The following is an 18,340-nucleotide window of genomic DNA, read 5'->3' on the forward strand; positions in this document are numbered from 1 at the left end:
TCAAATGTAGGCAAGTGTTTTTGTGCACTGTGTAAACTTTACCCTTGTGTTATTCAAATGCTGGCTTTTCTGCCCTCATATCTTGTTTCATTCCAGACATGGCATTGTAATGCTTATGTCAAAAATCTCCTGTCTCAAGTTTGTGTAAACGATTCTTACTAGTTATTATCTACCTTGTGAATAAATGCTGATCATCCAATGACTGGGCAGAAAAGAGAATAGGTCAGGATGTCCACCAACCAGAGGAAGGAGAGGGGAAGAGAGGGAGAAGACAGAGGGAGAGAGTGAGAGGGAGGGAGGGAGAGGGAGAGAGGGAGAAGAGAGGGGGAGAGAGGGAGAGAGGGGGAGAGAGGTAGGGAGAGAAGGAGAAGAGAGAGGGAGAGGGGGAGAAGAGAGAGGGAGAAGAGAGGGAGATTCGGGACAGCGACAGGATGGAGGAATTGAAGCCAATAAAGAAGGGGTCTGAAGAGCGAGACCAATAATAATATGCAAGAATCATGGGATGGGTCTGGGAGGGAGCTAGATTAGCATAAAAAGTAAAGATAGGTCATGTAATTGATCATCTATTGAGGCACAGTTTTAAATAAATATTGTTTTTTCTGTGTGATTATTGGTATAAGGTAAAGAATTATAGCCACTGAATTAATTCAGTTAACATTTATATTAAGAATAATTCATTTTCAATCAGAGGTGTGGCTAAATAACTTACAATTCATGGATTTCCTGGCCACATAAACTTCTAACCAAATTAAGAGTCATCTCCTAAAACTTAACAGATTCTGATCTGGGGCTAAGCACATGGTGGAATCCCATTGACCCTGGAGGCCCTCCAACATGAATGTCCATGATGCTTTGCTGCTTTGCTGACAGTCCAGAAGGGCCTGCTTAGACCTGGCCCAGGACAGGAAGGTGCTAGCACATGAAAAAAAAAAGTGTATTCCTACTAGTGTTACCATAGTCCACGCTATACATAAAGTGCACACCATAAGCATTTAAGACTCTAAAATTGAGAATGAGAACATAACCAAAATTAGCAAGAACTAATAGTTGTATAAGTGACACCTCAGACAGAGAGGGAGAGAGGGAGAGAAGGAGAGAGAGAGAGGAAGAGAGAGAGAGAGGGAGAGGGGGAGAGAAGAAGAGAAGGAGAGAGGGAGAAAGCTTAGTGTGGCTGTCAAGGTGCAGGCTGCTTCCATTAGGTGTTGGCAGTGTGACATCCAGTTGAAAGTTTTTTTCTCTGTTTTCTCACCTGCTGAGAATAGACCCTCACACCTTCTACACCCTGGCAACCTCAAAGGGCTAGTGGGAGGGACTTCACGGAAGACAAAGTTTGAAGAGCCACACTCTCCAACAGGGCTAGTGTGGCCCCTACTTAGAGAGAGGACTTGGGAGGTCACCGGTGTCTCATGCCTCCCCCCCCCACTTCTGATGAACACTCTCAGAATATCACTGTGTCCCAGCATGCAGGTTCCAGAAACTTCCCCGAAACCACGTAGGCACTGAGCAAGCCACAGAACCAAGCAGAACTAAAGGGTGCTTCCAATTTCTCCTCTAAAAGCTTAGGAATGAGGCTCCTGCCCTTGGTGGGTGGTGGGTTGGGGTTGGGGTAGGATAGGGTTGGGGCAGACTCTTCCAGGCAGGGGAAGGTGTGACCAAGAGGGTCCACATCAGGTCTCGCTCGTATAACCCATACTTCTCTGAACCAGAGGACACATCATCAAAGAAGTGTATTCAGAGGTGAGAAGTCTGGCCCGCACAGAGAGGAAAGGAAACACAAGAGAGCCGGGCAACATTCAGGAGGGTCTCAGAAGCTTTGTGAGTTGTACAACCCAGTTTGAGAGATCAAGTTGAGAAAAGAGCTAGGGAGAAGAGCCTCCAAACAGACCCTGTTTAAAAACCAAGGCTCCAAATTACACATTAAATTCCAGAAACCAAGAGTCATAGCTATCATCTGCTTCCAAGCACATTTCTAAAGCTAACAAACATACAGGATACAATAAGATCCCCAGGGGTGGAAGTCCTTACTCAGAACAGAAATGGCTTGGCACATAACGTGTTTAGGCCACACACACACACACACACACACACACACACACGTTAAAACACTGTATGTTAACTCTCACAGCACACTCTGTTCCCCTTTCACTTTCCCTTCGTAAATCATACCACAGACCGAGGATTCTGCCATAGGGGCAGTTTTTAAATCATCATTTCTATTTTGACTTAAAAAACCCGAAGGTAGGTGCTTTAAGATGAGGTAACTGGAGTTACTCCATCTTTGCCCACACAGCTCAGTGCTTCCCTTAGGCGCAGAGCAATGCCCAGATCACTGGGGTAGATTACAAGAGTTTTCATTGTGTGCCCTGCAGAAGGCCCCTCGAGAGGCTCTCTTCTGTAGCTGACTATTTTAATAGTGTTTTAAAACATTGCCCATTTCCTTCTGCTAACTCTTCATGCCTGTATGAATGAGCAAACCTAAGTACTAATGATTAACAAAGGAGCCATTTCTGTGAAGACAGAATATCTATGAGTTTATAATGCCAGCGGGTAGGAAGATCTTAAAACAAGTCATTGCTACGAGGTTTCTGACCAAGGAGAGTCACTTGTGTTTCTACAGAATTTAGGAAGGACAACCGAGACAGGTGTTGAATGTTTGACCGAAGCATGCTGGGATAGATCACATTAGCTAGCTCCTTCTTGAGTCAAAACCTGGTGGAGATAAACAGCCTATGGTTGTAGACAACTCCAGTGCTTTCAGCATCCTCTGACCAATATTCGTGCCTACAAAAACGGACGTCATAATATCATGAAGCGGGAGGCCCAAGAACTATGTTGTTTGAAGCCCTACATGAGTACAGAAAGTTGGGGAACAGAAAGGTTCCACCAGTATGAACCCACATCTAACTCAAAGCTCTTCTTTCATTAATCCGTCACTGTATCTACCACTCTCCACAGGTGGTTCCTGGCACAGTTATGACAAGGTGCCACAGTCAACAAAGAAGACTCTGCCCTCAGGAGCCCCAGCAGAGACCCTGAGTAAGTAGGCAGGAGATAAACAGAAGGGGGAGGAGTACATGGACAGAGGGGCCATGAGGACGATGTAGAAGGAAAGGGAGAGACTGTGTAGGTTTGGGAGGCACATGGAGAGACATGGGGCAGCAAAGCAGATACCTCAAGCTGGAGAGAGAGGCTGGGAACAGTGGGCTAGGGCCAGTGGGATGGCAGAGAGCTGGAATGAAAGGGAAGAGTGCCCCTAGATTTCATGCCAACCGCAAGATGAGAGTATTGGAGACACCATGAAGAGGAAGGACACAGCCCATCATCGGGCCATTAAGAATGTATGCACACCATTCTGTCCCCGTGGGGAAACCCACTGGTATACCAATAAAGGGACACAGCTATAAAATGGCTCCTGATGACACATGGCCATACCCACAAATCAGTCCACCTCAGAGAAGCTTCGTGCAGTAGATAGGAGTTAGCACAGAGACCCACAATCTGGACAGTGTGCAGAGAGTGAGAGACTTTGAAGCACTCTATTCGAACTGGGATTTCTTTGTCATGCTCCTCCCCTCAAGGCTCAGGGATCTATGGGTAAGATTAGGTAGAAAGATTGTAAGACAGAGCAGGGCTGATGCCCGTATGAACTCATAGAGACTGTGGAAGCAAGCACCGGGCCTGAACAGGTGCAAACCAGACAAAAATCCCAGCACCAAGAAAGGGAAGTGGCACAAAGTCCCACCTCTCAACCAAGAAGCTATGTGCAACTGTGATACCAGCTGGGATGAGGAGAATCAGCCTCACACACACATACGAATGCCTCCAGGGTAGGCCCTATGCCTAGTACGCGCGCGCGCGCGCGCTCACACACACACACACACACACACACACACACACACACACACAGAGAGAGAGAGAGAGAGACAGAGAGAGAGAGAGACAGAGACAGAGAGACAGAGAGACAGAGACAGAGACAGAGAGACAGAGACAGAGAAGAGAGAGAGAGAGATCCATGATTTTTGTGTGCCTTTTTTGTTTGTCTGGTTTGCCTTAGTATTCTTTGTTTTGTTTTTGACAGAATGAACATCAAGTTGGATGCATAAAGAGAAGTATCTGGGAGGAGTTGGGGCTAGGGAAAAGCATATGAAAAAATATATTGTATACGTAATTTTAAAAAGAAACATTAAAATAAAGAATGAATATATACGATATATCCAGAGCGGAGGGAGGGGCACATGGCAATTTGGACTGTGTAGGAGTTCGTATGTGCATCAGCCCTGTTGTGTCTCAAAAACAGAAGAAGGGAATGGACTGGGCCCACTTGGGGATGGAGCCAACAAGACTACTCTGGGATGATTTCTAGGGTTCTTCTTATTTTTAATATCTCTCTCTCTCTCTCTCCCTCTCTCTCTCTCTCTCTGTTTGTATGTTTGTGTGTGTGTGTGAGTGTGGCGTCCGTATGTGTGTGTTGAGATCATCAGATGACCTGCTGTTGGTCTTTGCTTTGCACCATGTTTGAGACAAGGCTTCTTCTTCATGTTGCCCACACAAAGCTAGCTGACCAGTGAGCTTCCAGGGAATCTCCCATCTTGAAGTGGGGGCATCTGGGATTGCACCTTTGTCTCATCTGGCTTTAAGCGGATTCTGAATCTGAATTCAGATCCTCACACGTGATCAGCAAGTGCTTTGTATACTGAGCCATCTCCTTAGCTGGTTTATTTAGTTAGTTATAATAATTATATCCAAACTATTAAGGAGACTGTTGTAGGTGTGGGGGAAGGAAACGTTTGGCTGACTAGAAAAGCCCCTCTAAGGACAAATTAGGTGTTGGTATGCTATATTCTTCTGGAACATGAGCAAGGACAATGAAAACCAAATCACAGAAAGAATTCAATGCTAAAGTTTTTCAAAGTGTACAAATCGTAGGTCCTTTGATGCTGCTATGTGAGTGTGAGTGACCAACTCATCAAAAATAGGTTATTTGGTGAGAATTTGCTAAGAGAATTTGCCTTTAAGACCCTATCTATCCTGCTCCGGTTTTTGCAGGGATGAGCATCATGTAAGAGAAAAACGTAATGGCCTCAAACTATTAAAAGCCAGACTGAACTGGCTGTCAGCATCCCTAGAGTCTCTCCATTGCTGTCTTTCTTACTGCCCCTCCAGGAATTCTTGTTCTCATCCATTAAGGACTGCCACTGGCTCCAAGCAACAGAGCCCATAGGCAAAGTGATGGGACCACAGGGTGAGAAACATGCCCCACGCGTGGAGCAGGGGAAGACCTCCAGACCATCCAGCACCACCCGGCTGTCCCGCACGCGCGGGAAGAGCCTCGCTGGGCCTTTGCCTCCAGCCACTCGCGCCCACGAACTCCCACGCTTAGACCCCACCCCCACTCCCAAGTTAAAAGTCAGGCTTTTTTTTTTTTTTTTTTTTTTCCAAACGCAAAAGAACTTTGTAGTCTCCCTAGTGTTTCCTACTTTTGTTTCTGAACTCGGCTCCCCGCCCCCGCCCCGCTCCGATCCCAGGCTGGTTTTCGGCTGCCCCAGCTCCCGGGTTCTAGCTCTGCACTCGCTTTAACCCTTCAAGGGGCGAGGGTCGCTGCGCAGCCCAGAGAGGCAGCGAAGAGACCCCGGGCAGCCCGAGTTCCAGACGCCCACCGGAGCTGTGACCTGCGGGTCCCGGACACAGGCCGGGGTCCGGAGCACGCGGTCGCCCGGGGTACGGGGTGCTGAGCTGGGGAGAGGAGCTGTGGGGCGAGGCGAGACGCAGGGCACAAGCAGGCGACGGCGGCTGCACGCGGGGACCCGGGCGCGGGACGGGGTGGTGCGGGCAAAGCTTGGATCTAAGGTGCGGGCTTCGCTCGGGTCCTCGGACAGGGCGCGGGTCGGAGCAGCACTTACCTGCGGCGGCAGGGTCTGGAAGCCGCGGATCGGCGACATCAGAGGGCCGGGGCCTGCCGGTCCTACCGTACTCTGCCCTGCAATGCTCTGGCCGCCGGGGGCCAGACGCACTTCCTCAATCCTGCGGCCGCCTGGCGGGCGGAGAGGGCGGGTGGCGCGGAAGCAGGGCTGTGCCAGAGGGTCGGCCGCCCCGACCTCCCCTGGATGGCCTGCCTCGGTTTCCCTAGCTGCAAGATGTCGGTGACCAAGCTCACTGCTCTTGTGCCTCGGTAGACGCTTGGGTCTTGAAACTTTGTGGACTCCTCTCCAAATTTGAATGCTTTGCTGCCTTCCCTGCGGACAGGCACAGTGACAAGGTTGTGCCTTTCCTACCCTGCTCGAGTAACAGATTAATTTTTATCCTGTTTGCTGGCCATATACTGTGACTGTAAATATTAAGAGAGCGAGAATATTAATGTGTGTGCAGGTCTTTATGGAGCGGTGCAGAAACTACATTTTAAAAGTTGATGTTTTGTAAACTGCGCTTTTTCACCACACGAGTTCGCTAACTTAAATTATGGACGTTTGCAAAGATATTACTAGCTGATGAATATTTTTCGATTTTCGAACTCCGGAGTAGCTGGGATTACAGGAGCATGCCACCCTGACTGGCTGCTTGTGGCGATGAGGTGGAATGTTGTCAGTTGATTCCACTGAAGTTAATAACCAAACGCGGCTATACACTCAGCAGGCAAGCTTCGGATTCCGCTCGTTTTCCCCGAGAAAAGATAATCCTTGGTAGAAAATCAGTACTGGACCGAAGTGCTTCTTACTGGTAAGAATGAATATTCCTGAGACCAAGTGCAAAGAACATTGACAGACCGCCTCACTGGCAGCTCACAGAATTTGAGAAGCCGTGGGCCGCCTGAGATATTTTGGGAACACCTCAAGTGTTTGTTTAGAGTTGGAGTTTGTATCCCTAGTTGGCAAGGCCACAACCTCGCAGCTCTTCTACGTTCGCTCTTCTTTTCCTCCATCGAACACTGTTACAAAAATGTAGGTGGGGTTCTGCAATCCTGTCCTCACCACCGAGGTCCTCAGACCAATTAGCAAGGCCAGCAACATGACTGCTATGGAAAAGTCCCTAATAATTTGCAAGGCATGGCGTCAGCAGTTTGAATGAGCCTGGCTTGGTGGCGCCTTCAGGGCATACATACATCACTGCCACCTAGCGTTACTAAAAGGAAGTCCATGTCTAGAGCCAGGACCAACACACACTAAGAGGACTTGTGTTGCCTATGCTTAAGTGGCAAGAAATTTTCCACTTTAAACAATCTTAGAAATAGGTTAAGAAAAGTGCCCAATTTAAAACAAACAAACGAGCAAACAAAGGTCTGGAATATTCGACACATATATGAGCTTTTTTTGAGATGGCCATATCACAGTATTCAACTGTACCCAGTAGGTGTGTTTTAATCACAAGTTTGCAAAGGAGACAATTACAGAATAGCTAAAATTCCTTCTCACTTCTTTTTCATTCCTGCAGACCCATGTTTTTCTTGGGTTTGCTCACATCCCACCCTGACTTTCAGTCTGAGGTTGGAATTACCCTGTCTACAAAGGGGTCCTCTGATAGACAGTGGTCAGAGGTAGATCAGCCACCCACCTCCCTGAATGAGCATGACACTGCGGAGGCTAACTGTTCCTTTTGTCTTCTGACACTCGATTTTATTCAGCCAAATGCTCACTTTTGTTTGATGTCTCCCCCCCCCACACACACACACAATAATTTAAAGACCCTCTTCCGGTCTCCACCTACAATCACAGTTGGCTACAAGGATTCTAGTAGGCATTAGAAAGTAGGCACCCACCAAGAGCTGAAACTAGAACATCCCATAATGTCTTCTTTGAGAGAATGTGTCCAAGTGCATGCATATAATTGCACCTGCACACACTTATACACACATACTCACACATGTCTCTAGAGTGGTTCTGTTCAGGCAGGCGTGCTCTAATTAATCAGACAATAGGAGGTGTCATTTTAATATCATCCTATGCTCACATTTGGATCAGATATGAAGTGCTCATAAATATAGCAACACAAGCAGAGGGGCTTACTGAGAAAGCTCTGGTGCAACCTCCAGCACCATATTTTAAGGGGGTGATGTTTTCACATGTGTCAGAGGCCTGGTCTTGCAATGCTGAGTTCACAGTTTGATCGTTCCAGGCCTACACAAGGTTTCTGCTGCAACATCAATGTCAGGTCATAACCGGGTAACTGATGTCTCTTGGCAATTAGAAGCCTTAAGAACTTCAGCTAAGTCAAGTCTAGACCCTTAGATCATCATAGACAAAGTCACAAAAGTAGACACATGGCCACTATTTGGGGACAGGATTTTTTTCCCCAAATCCTCATTTTCTGCACTTGCCATTGTTGCCTTGTGATTAAAAGGAACTTAGGCAGCATAGAAGGCACCTTACACTTTGCCTGTGAGCCACGGAGCTCTTCACCATGCAAGACTGTAGAAATGGCCGTTACCATCAAGAAGAGCCCTGTGCGTGCCCGACTGGAGGCGTGTGATTTCATTTTCCCATTGTCTTATCAAAAGCCACATCGCACAGAAGTCTCAGAAAGAGAAGGGCCTGCCACAGAATTCAAATGGGGTTAGTCCTCCAATGAAAAACAATCAATGTTTCTCTGTGTCCAACTTTATTTTTTCATTGCTGAACACACAATCTGAACTTAAGATCAAAATCCCCAATCCAATTGATTTAAAAACCATACCACAGGGGTAAACCTTAAAAGAAGTGAGATCTAACATTATATAGATTTTCATTTCTAAGTACAGTATATTACAGAAGGTTAAATACACTACCTCCGTGTACTTACAGCTATAAAAAGATACATTAATGATACCAATTATAAATAATGTAACATTTCATATTAAAGGCATTATTGTACAATGGAAGAATAGCAACCCTCTAGTGTACTATGGTGAAGGGTAGTGCCTAGAGTTATTGAGATACCCAAAATTCAGTGTCCGAAGCCAAATCCTGACTTAACTAGTTATGGTAGTATAAGTGTTGAGGGAGGAAAGAAGGTGGATGGAATATTGCTTGTCTCCGACAGGGCTGAGAGCCCCGATTCACGCCCCACATTCTCTACCTCACACTGGTTCAGATAGAAGACTTAATTCTCACGCTTGCTCAGCCCAACTTTATCCTCAAATGTAAGCCTCACATCTAATTAGGCAGGTGCATGTTTACTGACAGTGAAAGTTACCCAAACAGCAGTCAACCCAAAGAGTGTGGTTCTACCCTTAAAGCTTTATGGGGATCGTTTTAGTTTTCCAAGTTCAAACATGAAATTGCGCATCATATGCATACATCAAAGAGGAAAGGAAAACATGTTTTAACATGACTGAGGTACCCAGGTCACTTGGTGGTCCCTTGTGGGATCCAGGTGTTACTTGTTAGCCAATCATAAATGAAAGCCCAGACGGGATTTTGAAGACTACAGAACTATGCAGTGGCAGCTATTTCTTGCTGGCATGAACTTCACTAATCTAAAACAGGTAATGGAGCTGGAGAAGAGAAAAAGGAAGTGGGCGTGCCCGTTATTGAATGTGGTAGAAACGGGTATTTGAAAAAGTGAATGGTGGCTCTGAGGGTCAAATGTGAGGCTCCATTGCCCAGGGTTTGCTCTGCCATGGTAGTTCTAACATGAGCCCTCAGTGGCAAAGGTGACACGTTGTCTGCCTTAGATGGGCCTATGTCGTGGAAGACCATCTCATAACTATAGGGCAAACTCTTTGGGATGTTGATTTGGTCATTCCAAAGTCAGGATTGTTTTCAAGGTGAACCCCATGGTCAGTGCCCATATGCAGCCCTTAGGACCCGCACCCCTGCACACCAAAGGCTTCTGGGGCCTTTCCATGGCAGCTTCGCTAAGCTCCCCACACTGGGTCCCTGAAATTGTCCCTTCACCTCAACACTAATCCTTTGTTGTGAATAATCCCACTTTCCCCCTCAGAACAAGGAGGGACTTGTGTGCACAGATGACCCCAAAGAGACCCCAAAGACCAGATTTGCTCACAGAACATTTAGTGAGCTCATTCTATATTCCTCCTGGGGTCAAAAAGCATTTAAATTAACCGTGGGACACTCCAGTGACTACTGTCTCATAGTTAAGAGCACTGGCTGTCTTTGCGGTGTCCTGCACTTAGTCTAAAGGCAAAGTCAGAGCTGGGTAAGAGTTCCTCTCCAGGCAGCCCTCCAGTTTCCCATATCCTATCCGTCTGCCCACAGTTTGGTCCATAAAGCATGCGTGTGAGTGAGAGGAAAGTCAAAACCATTGAACTCCAGTAGATCGGGTGTCCAGAAGAGAGGGTCCTGGGAAGCTGAGCACTGTCATCCTGCTTTCTGCTCGTGGCAGGCTGGAGTTGCCACGGTCAGCTGTCCAGCTTTTGAGGAAGAAGCCGGCCTGTTCCTCAGGGGTTCTTCTCCTCGAGTTTGATGGTGACAGTTTTCACTTCTGTATATTCAGCCAGAGCATATTCTCCTCTGTGATGACAGAAAAGGGGGGACAGTTCACACTGTCAGTTCACAGTCCTGGGGAACCTCCTCTAAAGCATGAACATCCTGTGCGGCAGCTTGAGCGTTGGGGTTCGTGTTACAGGGCAGCGTGGTGCCTGGACTTAGTAAAGGCAGTAGGCTCTACGATGTACTAGATAAGTGTCAGGAACTGGAAATGCGCGTTTAAATGCTAAGTTCCTGCGTGTGATGCTTTTGGTGAGGGTAAAAGAACTGAGGGTTTGCTTTTGGACAATGAGAGAAGAAAGCAAAAGAACACAAGTTTTCTGTGTCATGGGGGGTAGCTACGTGGCCTGTGCACTGAACGGGGTGTTGGAGGCAGGGGATCTGGGGAGTGAGAATCGCACCGACTATGGAAGTGTCAAGTGGTGATTTGTTACTCTTTGACGAGGCATAAAAGGTGATGTCCAAGCTTGAGGAGGTGGCCAGGGGACCACAGGGACATCTGGCTCTGACAGGAACAGCTGCAAGAGGAGCTGGGTCAGAATGCAGGGGAAAGGGAGCAGATAGTAGCCCAGGAGACAGACAGGGAGGTGATGGCTCTCAGCATCTTTGGAATATTTACTTCCCTTACATCTTAAAGGGGCCGGGATTTTTCCTAGGCATCACAGACCACCATTGGAGTAGACCCTCTTCCCAGAACCCAGAGACATATTGGATGCTATTCCACCATAGCATACTCTTAGATCTTGCAGAAACAAACAAACAACAATGGATTCTGGTTTTCAACAGAAAAGATAATGAGATGTCCTCTTCAGTCACAGTCCCATCTCATCTCTGAGACCTGAAATCTTGGGGTAAGTCCACTATCGTCAGCCTTACTTCAGAACATTTTAGAAACGCAGGTTGTGGGGCCTCACGCAGGCCTACTGTGGTAGGCAAAATACTAAAAGATGTCCACACCCTACTTCCCTGTCCTAGGGTACAAGTTAGGTTATATAGTAAGGGAGACTGATGTTGGAGATGGAATTGTTGTAGCTAATCAATTGACTTGAAAGGAAGGAAGAAAGGAAGGAAGGAAGGAAGGAAGGAAGGAAGGAAGGAAGGAAGGAAGAAAAAGAAGGAGAAAGAAAGAGAAAGAAAAAGAAAGAGAAGGAAAGAAGGAAGGAAGAAGGAAAGAAAGAAAGGAAGGAAGGAAGAGGAGAGAGAAAGAAAAAGAAAGAAAGAAATGTAGGAAAGAAAGAAAGGAAGAAAGAGAGAAAAGAAAGAAAGAGAGAGAGAGAGAAAAGAAAAGAAAAGAAAAGAAAAAAAGAAAGAGGGGAAAGAGGGTTGTCTGGGCGATTTGGGAGGCTCAGCATTCCCTAACAGCTGAAGAAGAGCTGAGCAGAGCTGAGGCATGACACAGAAAGCTACCACTGGGCTCATTGGGAGGATGGAAGAGGCCATCAGACAAGCAGGAAGTAAGCCTCTGGGGGCTTGGCAAAGCCAGGAACGCAATCCTCAGAGCCTCTAAAGCGGATGCAGGCTAGCTGACACCTCGATCAATGCCCAGAGAGAGCTTTATCTATCCAATAGAATACGGGATCACATGCTATATCATCTACAACACTGATTTCCCAGCACCAAAAAACTCAATATATTTATAATATCCTCAACTTCCTTGGGGAAGTAAAGGAATTTATGTTCAGTAAATTCTCTTGCGTGATCCCGATGTCTGTTTAGGGATAAGAGCCATTAAGGCTGAGAGTCACGTAGATGAGTCAGGCTTATCTGCATGGTGGTTTGAATATGATTGTCCCATGGCAAGAGGCACGACTAGCAGGTGTGGCCTTGTTGGAGGAAGTGTTTCACTGTGTAGGTGGGCTTTGAGGCCTTGTGCTCAAGCTCTGTTCAGTGCAGAAGAGAGAGTCTCCTCTTGGCTGCTTTCAGATCAAGATGAAGAACTCACACCTCCTGCTGTAGAACCATGTCTGCCTGCACACTGCCATGCCTCCCGCCATGATGATATGGACTGAACCTCTGAAACTGTAAGCCAGCCCCCATTGAATGTTTTCTTTTATAGGAACTGCCTTGGTCATGGTGTCTGTTCACAACAATAAAACCCAAACTCAGACAATCGGCATCCTTGGGACTGTTTGAGCTGCACCATGGGAGTGCCAGCACGCCTTTTCAGTTATAGCAACTGGAGAGAGTTCACACAGGACACTCCCTCTGTGCTGGATAAGCAATGTCACCATTAAGAAGATGTACTGTTTGTTTTGTTTTGTTTTGTTTTGTTTTGTTTTAAATCAGTGTATTGAATGTTCTTTCTTTCAAAGCAACAAGGAGAAACACAAACAACCAAATGGAAATTTTCCTCAAAGGACATACTCATGTTTGCAGAAAAAGAGATGCAAATTTCAGTAGGTGTGAAAGGGACCTTCAACATCGCGCATCGGAAGAAATGAGAACCCACAGAGACAAGATTATTTTCATGTACCCGAGCACTGAATTCTGGGAATTTATCCTGAAAACCATCACCCTAAGTACATAAATATTTACACACAAAGAAGTATATGAACAGGGTTGGTCATGAAAAAATCTTGTGGAGAGAACACTAACGTCCATTGGAGGAGGCTTTCACTAAAAGACTGGGAGGTATCCAACACCCGTCCTTGGGACAAAAAGTAGCTTGCTTCTACATGAGTAAACAGAAAAAGATGAATGGATTTATGCGTATCCATAGAAAACACACCACAAACTTTCAAAATGAGAAAGTAGTGTTGCTTTGCCAACATTCTAAGTGTTAGTGACTTATCAATCTAGCAAAGAAAAGGGATGGAATCTCCCCAAAGTAGCTCGAGGTGAACTTGTTCAGAAGTGTCAGCATTATTGCAAGAAATAGGGTGTAGATTCCTACTTCTTCTATTTCCTCATCTGTTGTTCTGTTTCAAGTTCCTGCTGTTTTCCTCCATCCTCTCACCCCGTCCTTTTTACCTCAGCCACCAAAGCCACCTGGGAGCTCAGCCTTCCTTCCAATAAGCCTCCCTATCAATGGGAACAAGGATGGATAGGAGTGGAAACAGTTCCTTGACAAACGCCTGGGACCTAACACGAAGCTCAGAGCAGTAAAGATGCTCGACAAAAATTTGCAAGAAGAAAATTGCCAAGAGACCAAAGATCATGTCCCTGGTGAAGTTGTAGGGCTACAGTCTCCTCCTGCCCACAGGGTCCTCTGTGGATATGGCCGTTGACAAACTGTTGTCAGCTACTGGGTCTTCAGAGACCCAGCTGGGAAATACAAAGCCTGATGGGAGGCCAGGGTCAAGTCTGAGGAGCAACGCAAGATGGGCCAGAGCAAGCACATTTCCCAGTAGCTTTGGTTTTAGGTTTATTTTTTTGTTTCCACCATTAATTTTTTAACTATCATTTTTAAATTTAATATTATTTTTACTTTAGACAAACAAAAACAAACCAAATAATTGCTATGTGAACCATTGAGCGATCAAACAAAATGAATGAGCAGAGGGCCGTCTAACAAGTGGGACTGAGAACCAAGGAGAACAGCCTGACCTCGACGCATCTCTGCTGGATGAGGTTTTTGTTCTCTGGCTTGGATGCTACACACCTTAGTTACAGTGCAAATCAAAGAAATAGGAAGCAGTGCACCAAGAGGAGCAGAGTTTCCAGGCTGCATCCAAGACTGGCCCAGAAACACATCCTGGAGGGGCTGATGGGTGTGCAGCCAGTAAACAGCCCAGCCATGGTAACCGATATGGGGAAAACTATGGAATCCACCATATGGTGCTCCAGCATAAAAAAGGGGAACTTGTTGCAACACGGAGACATTAATTTGAAACAACTGAGAATAGAAATTATTTTTCAAGGCAGTTTCTAGGCTCCTAACAAATGATTTAAAAAAAAAATACTTCATAAAAAAAAAAAAAAAAAACTTTGGGAAGATATATGCCCAAGATCCAAAAAACCAAAACAAAACCCAGACATTCAAGAAAGTCCCCAGAGCAGCTGTCAGGATGAAACATGACTAAGGTCTGTGTGCTTGTCAAGCCGGTCTGTGGCAGGCATAGGAACTACAGACCCCTCCCAGGGATAAGAGGGGCCCAGGTAAGAAAGCCATGGGGTAAATCCTCCGTGATGCTAGGGAAAGTGGGACAGTAGGCGTCCCCACATGCCTTCCGGTCACTCTGTGTCCTTCCAGTGCTCTGCACTTAGGAGACTGGTGTATTCATTGCCTCCTGCCCTCTGGAAGGAAGGCTGTGAGGGCTATGCGTTCCTTAGCCCTCACAGCCTGCCTGGCTGAAGACAGACCACCAGAGGAGACAAATGACCACATGAGCTCTGGTGGCTTCGTTGGAGAGGCTTACAGTGATGACTCCTAGGACAGGGGTTAGCTCAGTGGCAGAGACCTTGCCTGGCATACTGGATGACATAAGTTCAAGTCCCAGTACTAAAACAAAACAAAATCCCCCAAAACAAAACTTAAAAAAAAAAAAAGTCACAAGTGATCTCTGTCTATCAAGTCCTGGGCTACCCAAGGCCAAGGAACCAGAATTCATCTTAACTCTTTGTCTCTTTTGTTGTAAGCCTAGCATTTAATGGCTGAGCCATTTCTCCAGCCCTACTCTCAACACTTATGACCTCCTAACCTCTTGACTTTGTGTCTTCCCGTGAGAGCTGTTATCCTCTCTCATGGACCGTCTCCATGTGGCCACACATGACTGAACAGGGGCTCTCACAGAATCTGTGCTCAGCAAATGCCAGCACCAGCCGTATTGTTGCCATTGGAGGAGTCTGGAGGGAATTCAGATGACCCTGGCCCTGCCTTCTCATCCTCAACTGCCAGGCTTTGCAGAAGCTCCAAAATGGCAGACACATCAGGCTGCCAAGAGAGCACCATCAAGTTCCTGCCAAGGGTCTTTGTGGCCAAGAATCAATACATAATTATATGCAGGTCAGTCGTAGGGACAAGGAGGGTCCAAAGAAGAATATTCTATGCTTTCTGCTCACATGTGCAGATGACTCCTGGGCCTGTGTCATGACCTGAACAGAACTGAAGTGGAATAAGGGACCCCCGACTCCAAATAGATCAGTCAAAAACTGGTGGAAGGCAGGCCCTCTCCACCACAACATACTTATCAGGAGAGCTGTTTTGCATCCGCACTAATGCCCAGGCCGGGAAGTATCTGGGATCTGTACTGACTATGTAGAAGGCGGTGCATTTGTATATACATGTCACAAACTGTTTAAACAAAAGGGAGAACATGCTCTCTCAGAAATGTCCAGGAACAGCCTTAGGGTTTGTTGTCACAGATGGCTCCCCAGGAACACTGAGCCTATTAATATGTTTGTCCACACTGGCTAATAAAACCCAGGACCTTAGTAAGGGCAAATGGAGACAGGGTGCAGCTGGGGACCCCTGCATCTTCACCCAGAGACACTCCACCTAACTTTGAGTCTGGGCCAGAGGTAAGATGGTGCGTCCTTGAATCACCAGAGAACAGGCAGGGAAGGTATAGAGGAACTTGCTCAGGCTCAGAAAGTACTGCAGAGGCCATGGAGGGGCAACCCACCCTCCTAAAAAGCATCCAAGAGGAATCAGAATCATCCATCTATGTCCCCAAAGCCTGTGCCAGGCTCTGAAAGAAAAACTGGGCAGATTCAGAGCCTGACTTGAGCCAGTCTGTTTTCTCTACCCAAAGTAGAGATAAATGTGTGTCATAAGAGTGTCGATTGCCACATCTTCATCCAGCTAGCCTAGACCTAAGAACTATAGAATGTCCCTAGGGTGATGGCACTGGGCAGGAGAGGAAGTTGAGGCTACAGGTTGGTTGTAGGGCTTAGAAGAAGGCAAGGATGGGAAGGGGGGAGGGAAGAAGTGAGAGATCTGGAGCAGCCTCCATTGAGGGACCACCAGCCTTCATGGCAGAGGAGACAGTGAGGGTTCAGAAATACTTACAGTTCTCTGCCATTCCCAGACATTTTGAAGCCACCAAATGGAGCCTGTGCATAAAATGCATTGTAGCAGTTGATCCTAGAGCAAGAACGAAAGATGCCCGGGTTACCCGGAGAACACTCCCCTGTATCTTAAGACACTGCAGCATCATGATGCCCAATGTACTTCAATAGCTTGAGCACAGCACACTCCTTGTGTGCTCCTTACCCTTGCTTCCTCTTCTTCCTGCCAGAAACTACAACTGGAATATACTGAGGAGGAGAGCTAGGGGATGAGTTAGCTGATGAAATGATGCAGGTCTGACCTCAGAGCTCTGCTTCCTAGACTGTGTGACTCTAAGCTTGTTCAACCTCCTTAAGTCTCATCTGATCCATCCGGAAGATGGGCATGAGTCTATCTATCTATCTATCTATCTATCTATCTATCTATCTATCTATCTATCTATCTGCAAAATTATCAGCGAGAAAGGATACATGTCCATACCTTGCAGCTTGTTATTTGTGGACTTTAGAATCCATCAGAGACAAAATCAGAGAGGTGGTGTGACACAGTGTGTCAAGGGTCCAGGCTTTGGAGCCTCCTCGGCTATGCCCAGTGACCCATGATAATCACAGGCTCTGCACCCTCAAATTCAACCAACTTCAAACCCAAAGTTTTTGTGCAGAATTATTTTTTTCTCTTGCCACTACTCCCTAAGCAATGTTGTACAACAAATATCAACACAGCATTGTATTAGGTGTTGCAAAACACGTAGGTGCATGCAGGAGAGGATGGGGTGTGTCTTGGTGCTAAAATGCTTTTCTAGCATGTTCCAGGTCCTTGGTCAGAGTGACAGCATGGGATACATAGATCAATGTATGTATGTATGTATGTATGTATGTATGTATGTATGTATGTATGTATGTATTATGGGGGGGGTGGATGGATGGATGGGTGATGGATGGATGGATGGCTAGATAATGAGGTAGATAGATGGATGAATGGATGGATGGATGGATGGATGGTCAGACAGACAGACAGACAAATGGATAATACAAGCCAGCCAGCCATCTGGAAGATGTGCCTAAGCTACCTGCACATACAAAGCACTTGAGTAGCCATCGAGTTGGGTCTCTCAGCAAGGAAATACTTCTCTGCAGTTCAACACTGAGAGTCAACTGCACTAGCTGTGTAATGCTGGACCAGTCATTCCAGCTCATTTTTTAGGCCTTGATTTCTTCATGTGAAACATGCAAGACTTAAGGCCACAGGGTATCCATTTCAGAGGGCGATCAACAGAACCCTTAACAGTGAGAGCACATCACATAACCTCTGTTGACGAAACTGGGAAAGTGAAATGAGTAAGCTGGTTGCTCAGACAACACAAAGGCCTCAGTGTGTGTGCTCGGCTCACCAGACTGTCCCCGACTCGAGCGCAGCAGCCAGCTTCAGTGCTTTGTCCAGGTTTTTGGTGAACACTGCTGCTGTGAGTCCATAGTCGGTGCTATTCGCTCTCTTGATCACCTCCTCCAGGTTTTTGAACTTCAGGATCGGCTGCACTGGTCCGAAAATCTGTGATTAATTACAGGGAGGGAGATACGTGAGTGAGGATGGGGCTGCGGGCCCTAAGCAGACACCCCAGCTTTTATGGCTTTCCACAGTCTGAGAGCCCCTCCTCCCAAGAAAAAGTACCCCAGAGACCTCTATAACTGTGTGACGGCTGAAATTTGAATAGGGGATTCAGACGGAACAAAATCTGAAAGATAATCCAAAATATACATTGTATTTATGTCCCCTCATGCCAGCAGTGTTTCTGAGAACCTTCAGCCTTGGCTTTCTGGGAAGACTCATGTACAGCAGAGTGTACCAAAGGAAAGCATTGGCTAGCTTTCTGGAAAGTTCTCTGGAAGGGTGTTCACAAGTGAATAAACGCTGGTGGGGTTTTCTTTGCTTGTTTTTTGTTTTGTTTTGTTTTGTTTTGTTTTGTTTTGTTTTG

The 18,340-nt window shown here is 46.5% G+C and overlaps 2 protein-coding genes across 2 annotated transcripts in view; both read right to left on the bottom strand.

The window, feature by feature from the left end:
• Lrrk1 (leucine-rich repeat kinase 1) overlaps positions 1–6,022 on the bottom strand; it is a 129,597-nt gene extending 123,575 nt beyond the window's left edge. The window contains exon 1 of the mRNA NM_146191.3: positions 5,901–6,022. The gene's annotated coding sequence lies outside the window, so the exon portion shown is untranslated. The remainder of the gene's footprint in view (positions 1–5,900) is intronic.
• Positions 6,023–8,572: 2,550 nt separating this feature from the next.
• Positions 8,573–18,340, bottom strand: part of Aldh1a3 (aldehyde dehydrogenase family 1, subfamily A3) — a 36,586-nt gene continuing 26,818 nt past the window's right edge. The window contains exons 11-13 of the mRNA NM_053080.3: positions 17,759–17,916; positions 16,369–16,443; positions 8,573–10,442 (exon numbers count right to left, since the gene is read on the bottom strand). Of these exons, the coding sequence (NP_444310.3) occupies positions 10,370–10,442; positions 16,369–16,443; positions 17,759–17,916 (306 nt within the window). The 3' untranslated portion in view covers positions 8,573–10,369. The remainder of the gene's footprint in view (positions 10,443–16,368; positions 16,444–17,758; positions 17,917–18,340) is intronic.

This window comes from Mus musculus, chromosome 7 (genome assembly GCF_000001635.26).
Source record: "Mus musculus strain C57BL/6J chromosome 7, GRCm38.p6 C57BL/6J".
In the NCBI taxonomy this organism is placed as follows: domain Eukaryota; kingdom Metazoa; phylum Chordata; class Mammalia; order Rodentia; family Muridae; genus Mus; species Mus musculus.